Source organism: Lates calcarifer, unplaced genomic scaffold (assembly GCF_001640805.2).
Source record: "Lates calcarifer isolate ASB-BC8 unplaced genomic scaffold, TLL_Latcal_v3 _unitig_1800_quiver_1600, whole genome shotgun sequence".
NCBI lineage: Eukaryota > Metazoa > Chordata > Actinopteri > Centropomidae > Lates > Lates calcarifer.
In genome coordinates this window covers 15,022-22,327 of record NW_026115765.1, presented here as the reverse complement: position 1 = coordinate 22,327, position 7,306 = coordinate 15,022, and the positions used below count along the sequence as shown (strand labels likewise).

Sequence of the window (7,306 nt, the reverse complement as noted above, 5' to 3'; positions counted from 1 at the left end):
CGGGCCCCCTTCCTCTGGAACAACCTCCCTATTGATATTAGACAGGCTGACTCAGTTGAGGCCTTTAAATCCAAACTAAAAACTCATCTTTATGCCTTAACTTTTAACTAGCATATTATTCTGGTTCCTATTTCAGGATACCATTTTTCCCTTGGCGGGTTGGGTCAGTCTCAATGCATCATGCTCTCTGCTACTGTCTCTTACTGCAGGGTTCTGCCTCCAGAGCTGGAGAGTCTCCTGCTGCTCCCATGATCCAGCTCAACCCATGATGCGACAATAATTAAACATTTACTAGTGTTAGTGATAAAGTTAGTGCTACTAATGTTTCACTTGTCATTATTATTCCTTTAGCTATAATAATAATAATAATCATCATTATTACTATTATTATTATTATTACTACTACTATTTACATTTTGACCTAGTCTGTGTATCTGCAATGTTGTCTTTCTTTTACCCCATCCCCCCACCCCCCCTCTCTGTCTAAACCCAACCGGTCGAGGCAGATGGCCGCCCACCCTGAGTCCGGTTCTGCTCGAGGTTTCTGCCTCTTAAAAGGAGGTTTTTCCTTGCCACAGTCGCCTAGTGCTGCACATGGTGGATCTGTTGGGTTTCTCTCTGTAAATTTTATAAGATAAAAAGTACGGTCTAGACCTGCTCTATATGTACAGAGCCTCCAGATAACTTCTGTTGTAAATTGGTGCTATATAAATAAAATTTGACTTGACTTGACTTGATATGCAGGTGACCTGTCACAGGTCATCTGCCTTAAAGGTGTGAATAGAGATATCTCCAAAAAGAGGAGATGGGCTTGGACTAGCTGGTTAGTATGCTAACTTTAGTAGAAGAAAAGAAGTGACAGACATAAAAGCAGAGAAAAAGATGATGTAGACTTATACACAGTGTAGGGTGGTGGGGTGACACATGACAGGAACAACTTTGGCAAATTTGATTCATGGACCGAGGGGGGAGGAGAGTTTACGTCGGGAGAGGAGATAAATGAGCTGTACACAGACAGAGCTGTGGTCATACAGCTGTCAGAGCTCAGCAGCTTCTCCTCTCTGATGATGGAAGAAGATGAACTCTGCTTCCCACAGCTCCTCAACACCTCCTGCAAGAAGCCGAAGCCTCCTCCCTCTGAGGCTGTGTTCATTTACATCCTGCTGTTCTTCATCTCTGTGCTGACTGTCATTCTCAACCTGCTGGTCATCATCTCCATCTCCCACTACAGGTAGATAGAAATCTCTCAACTGTGAAATGTCAGTGAATTTCAGAGCTTGTGTGATGTGTGAGCTGTGTGAGTTACTGAAGTTGAAGATGTCAGAATGTCTGAAAACCATGAGCACTGTCTTTAGCAATGTCTCTTTGAATATGTTTTATGTTGCATCACACAGAGATGCTTTCATAACTCATGCAACTAACTGACTGTTTTTAACATTTGAAAATCATGTGAGGCTCAGTAAGACTGTGAGTTTGTGAAATGATCCCACACTGTGTGAGACACTGAAGCACAACTAATGTTTGAAAACAGATATTGATTCATTTTTATCACTTGGATTACTGTTACACTGCCCTGAAGAGTTTTTGAAATGATTTTGATTATTTTTTCAGCTTGTGAGTTTTGTGAGCTTTCGTAAACTTGTGAAAAACAGTTTGTTAATCTGTAGAAAAGAGTTGTTGTAGTTGAAGATGTCAGATTTTCTCTGTTTTTTCTACACATCCACAGATGTCGGTTCTTCCAGCAGAGATTTTACAGAAGCTGATATAAAACTCTCAGTCTTATGAACCTGATCTGAGTCCATAGCAGTGACTTCAGCCTCCCTCTTACTCTGATATTCTGTGGTTTTGAGTTTTTCTTCTTCTCTTCTTGATAATATTGTTGATGTGTTGTGGTTTCAGGCAGCTCCACTCCCCCACCAACCTCATCCTCCTCTCTCTGGCGGTCTCAGACTTCTTCGTGGGCCTCCTGGTGATTCCGTTTACTATCCTCACATCAGGGACCTGCTGGGTCCTTGGTGACCTCATGTGTGCTCTGTATTTTCTCTTACCTTACATCCTTGTTGTTGCCTCTGGGTTAAACATGGTGCTTGTATCAGTCGACCGTTATGTGGCTATTTGTGACCCCATGCATTACTCCACCAGGATCACTGATAAAGTTGTTAGCATCAGTGTTTGTGTGTGTTGGATCTGTTCTATTTTCTACGGCATTTTCATTTCATATGATCACCTGAAACAACCAGGTCGGTATAATTCCTGCTATGGAGAGTGTCTGGTTAACGTTGTAGGAGAAGTGGATCTTGTGACGTTCATCATTTCCATTACAGTCATTGTAGCTCTGTATATGAGAGTGTTTTTTGTGGCAGTGTCTCAGGCTCGTGCCATGCGCTCTCATGTTGAAACCACAGCCCAGTATTCAATGACCCTGACAATGAAGAAGTCTGAGCTGAAAGCAGCCAGGACTCTTGGTGTTGTTGTAGCTGTGTTTCTGATTTGCTATTGTCCATACTACATTTTTATTCTCACAGGCAACATCTTGGTTGGTTCTTCAACTGAGGCCTTTATGAGCTTTCTGATGTATTTTAACTCCTGTCTGAACCCTGTCATCTACGCCTTCTTCTACCCCTGGTTTAGAAAAGCTGTAAAACACATTGTCACTCTTCAGATCCTGCGGCCTGACTCCACTGAGACCAACATACTGTAGAGACACTGTGCTGTGATTAACCCCCTCACACCAAGTGGTATTAGATTAGAATGATTATGTGTGTATATATATATATATATATATATATATATATATATATATATATATATATATATATATATATATATATACACACACACACACATAGATGTTTGTCAGTTTATTGTAAGAAAGAAACATAAAGAAACTTAAAAAAAAACACTGCTGTTGTTGAGGATGTATGATGTTGAAAGAGCAAAAACACTTTATGACTTCAGGTTCTATCAGTGATGATGTCTCCCAGTTCATTGAAATTTCTTCTGTGCATCTTTCATTTTTGGCCATGAATCTTCTCTGGTTCCTTTTTTCACATGTGCAGCATATTTAGGTATTGCGTGTATTGAGCTAGTTCATAAACTGCACAGTATTTGAAATTTTGAATGTTTCTAGCTATTTCTTAAAGGGAAATAGCCTTAAACATAAATGTGAAGTAACTGTTGATTGCACAATGTAATGGCTCTCCAAAATAAACAGAGCAAGTGTTTAAATCCAGCAGAAAAGCTCAGTGTTCATTTTCACACAATTTGAAGTCCATCATTGTACAGTAAGAAAGATAATTCAAGTGGAAAAGACTCAGTACAGTTGCCAATCTTCCCAGGAGTGGATGTCCCAGCAGATTCACCCCAAGTTCAGACTGTGCAATCCTCAGAGAAATTGCAAAAACCCCAAGAGCTACATCTCAGACTCTACAGGCTTCAGTCAGCATGTTAAATGTTAAAATTCATGCAAATAGAAGAAGACTGAACAAGTATGGCTTGTTTGGAAGGGCTGCCAAGAGAAAGCCTCTTCTCTCTAAAAAGAACATGGCAGCATGGCTTAGGTTTGCTAAGTTGCATCTGAACAAACCACAAGACTTCTGGAACAATGTCCTTTAGACAAACAAGACTCAAATGGAGATGTTTGTAATAATACACAGTACCACATTTGGTGAAAACCAAACCCAAGATATCGGCACAAACTCGTCATACCAACTGTGAAGCATGGTGGTGGAGAGCTTCAGTGCTGATGATTCAAGAGCATAGGTTTCAGTCAATTGAACAAATTAGAATTAATATTTCTCACAAAGATTTATTTAAAGATCTCCAAATTCGTTATTTTTTAGAATCTCTTATGCGGAAAAATGAGATCCATTTGAAATTGTCTGAATTTGAAAATATTATGATCTCGGCCAGATCTTTGAAGGGAATAATGTCAAAGATTCGTAAATTGTTGCTGTACTCCCCTGAAGCCACTTTGGGAGCATGACCTAGGTTTGACATTTAGTCCTGCAGACTGGTCCAACATTTGCGATAGTATTTTTCCAAAATGTACCTCAATTTCCATTCCAATTTTCATGAAAAAAAGTCTATTTTTTTCACACGACTTCTTATGCACCTATTCACCTCCAGAAAATGTTGCCCAATAGTTCAAACCTCTGTTATAAATGTAATGCAAAAACACATAAAAGTACATTTTTTATCATATCAATGTCAGACTTGGTCAGGATACTCATAATGAGTTTGTGATCAAAAGTTATCAAAAGCTTTACAAAATATCGAAGGTTGTGGCTATGGCAGCACCTCATATTTTGATGTGTCACCGTGAAACAGGAAGTTGCATTTATTTTGCTGTAACGCAGGCATACTTTGTCCAGTCTGCCCCAGATTTCACAGGTTTGATAATTGTCCGGGCGTGATCGCACCCACTTGTTAATATTCACATAAAGTTATAGCACCACCTAGTGGCAACAGGAAATGGCTTATTTTATACTTTGATATGCTGTTACTAGCAGATTGACCTGATCTACTTCAAATTTGGTCAGGAAAGCCTTATGGTCTTCATGATGCCTTACTGTGAAAATTGTAGCGATTTGTTGAAAGGTGTGGTGAATTTCAATGCTTCGCCATGAATCAGGAAGTTGATGTATCTCATGCATACATTGTCTGATCTGCATCAACCTTCACGTGTTTCACAAGGGTCCTGGTCTGAGGACATCTTAATAATAATAACAATATTATCTTAAATTTATATAGCGCCTTTCATGAGACCTAAGGACACTTTACAAAGACAATGTCAAATCAAAACAAAATTAAGACCAACTGCCAAAGGCCTGGGTGAATAAGTGACTTTTCAGAGCAGACTTAAAAGTGACCAAAGATGTAGCATGGCGAATCTCCATTGGGAGAGAGTCCCAGAGGGTGGGGGCTGCAACACTGAAGGCCCTGTCCCCAAAGGATCACGTTTTGGTGCGGGGAATAGATAGAAGGCCTGAGTCAGAGGACCGCAGGTTCCATGAAGGGGTATGCTGGTGGAGGAGGTCCAAAAGTTGTGGAGCTCTGGAGTGGCTGACAGACAGTATGGAGGGAATGGGTGAGCTGGAGTAAATAAACTTGCACCGTGAGCCCCTGTGGATGTACTTGGGGCGACGTAAGAGTCCAAGAGATTTAATGACATCCAGACAATTTGGACTAGAGAAGCTGAGGAGGTTCCGCAATTCCTTAGAGCAGGGGTGTCAAACTCAAATACACAGTGGGCCGAAATGAAAAAATTGCTACAAGTCAAGGGCCGGACGGGTTCAACGTTTATTGAAAACTTATTGAAACAACCTTTTTGCGCATATTGAACCTGGAACTAAGAAGGCCGATAGATTATTGCCTATAAAACAACATTAATTATGAAATAAAAACAACATATAATAAATAAATAAAAATAAAAGAAATAAAACCAGTTTCATTAATTCCTTATTGTCTCTGTCTTTTTACACATCCAGAGATGTCAATATCTCCTGCAGAGTTTTTTCACAGCAGTGACTTCAGCCTCCCTCTTACTCTGATATTCTGTGGTTTTGAGTTTTTCTTCTTCTCTTCTTGATAATATTGTTGATGTGTTGTGGTTTCAGGCAGCTCCACTCCCCCACCAACCTCATCCTCCTCTCTCTGGCGGTCTCAGACTTCTTTGTGGGTTTCCTCCTGATCCCATTTACTATCTTCATGACAGCATCGTGCTGGGTCCTGGGTGACCTCATGTGTGCTCTGTATTTCCTCCTACCTTACACCTTTATCAATGCCTCTGGGTTAAACATGTTGCTCATATCAGTTGATCGCTATGTGGCTATTTGTGACCCCATGCATTACTCCACCAGGATCACTGATAAAGTTGTTACTATCAGTGTTTGTCTGTGTTGGATCTTTTCTGTTTTCTACAGCATTTTCATTTTATTTGATCACCTGAAACAACCAGGCCGGTATAATTCCTGCTATGGAGAGTGTATGGTTGAAGTTGTAGGAGAAGTGGATCTTGTGGCCTTCACCAGTTGCACTATAGTTATCATAGTTCTGTATATGAGAGTGTTTGTGGTGGCAGTGTCTCAGGCTCGTGCCATGCGCTCTCATGTTACAACCGTCACAGTCCAGTATTCAATGACTGTGACAGTGAAGAAGTCTGAGCTGAAAGCAGCCAGGACTCTTGGTGTTGTTGTAGTTGCATTTCTGATTTGCTACTCTCCGTACTATCTTCTCTATCTCACAGGCAGCAACATCTTAATTGGTTCTCCAGTTGAGGCCTTTATGAGCTTTCTGATATATTTTAACTCCTGTCTGAACCCTGTCATCTACGCCTTCTTCTACCCCTGGTTTAGAAAAGCTGTAAAACACATTGTCACTCTTCAGATTCTGCGGCCTGGCTCCTCTGAGGCCAACATACTGTAGAGACACTGTGCTGTGATTAAAGTGACATCCCCCAGCCCCACTTCAACATGAATTGACTGATTGCTGCTAATGTTAAAGTAAGGATAGAATGCAGGTTTTTAATGAAAGTGCAGATGTTTGTTAGTTTATTTTAAAATTAAAAGCACTGCTGCTGCCAAAGGGTGTGTGATGGTTAAAGAGCCAAAACACTTGATGATTTCAAGTTTTATCAGTGATGATGTGTCCCAGTTCATCGAAATGTGAATGTGTATCATTATGAAGTTAATGTTAATGTTGCTGCACAACGTAATGACTCTCCACAACAAACAGACCAGATGATTAAGACCATTTAAACCTTTTAAAGGTACTTGCAAAGCACATAATATGCAAGTGTTTAAACTCAAACTCTGTAGAACAATCACAGCTCTATCTACACTGAGGCTCACTTTTGTCCTGTGCCATGAGATCATTTTGCACAAATGTTGAAAAATTGCAGTTTGGTTTTTTAAAAAATTTGTTGTATCTTTTGTGAAAACACACCTCTACTCATGAATGAATATTTTGGTGCTTGAAATGGGTTTACCAAAGTCATAGCTTCCCAAAAGTAGTGGAATATATGAATAACTTAACAGTACATATCAAGCTTCAAGGGATATGTACAAATGGAGAATATTTATCATTGATATATCTATATAAAAACACACTGTTTAGATGTGTGTGGAGAGATGCTACTTCCTCCTAAATGGTTCCTACCACCTCTCTCCTTTTTTCCCTCAGACCCCACCACACACAACACCTCACACCTAAGAAGAACTTTGGGATGGGGATTCTCTCTCTCCCGTTTCACAATTCTACACTTGAACAGAGATTTGCAATATCTCAGTATTCTGTATAAAATCAC

At 40.1% G+C, this 7,306-nt stretch overlaps 1 protein-coding gene across 1 annotated transcript; it reads left to right on the top strand.

Moving 5' to 3' along the window:
* Positions 1–1,067: 1,067 nt before the first annotated feature.
* LOC127139597 (trace amine-associated receptor 7f-like) lies at positions 1,068–2,701 on the top strand. The gene is made up of 2 exons (XM_051067598.1): positions 1,068–1,231; positions 1,900–2,701. The coding sequence occupies exons 1-2, from the start codon at positions 1,068–1,070 to the stop codon at positions 2,699–2,701; spliced, it is 966 nt and encodes a 321-aa protein (XP_050923555.1).
* The last annotated feature ends 4,605 nt before the right edge of the window (positions 2,702–7,306 follow it).

What these genes read in the sequence shown, in the direction of transcription:
- LOC127139597 (XM_051067598.1), top strand. Translation starts at nt 1,068, where the DNA reads ATGGAAGAAGATGAACTCTGCTTCCCACAGCTCCTCAACACCTCCTGC. An exon ending in ATCTCCATCTCCCACTACAG is followed by an intron (nt 1,232 to 1,899) that starts GTAGATAGAAAT and finishes TTGTGGTTTCAG; the next exon opens with GCAGCTCCACTCCCCCACCA.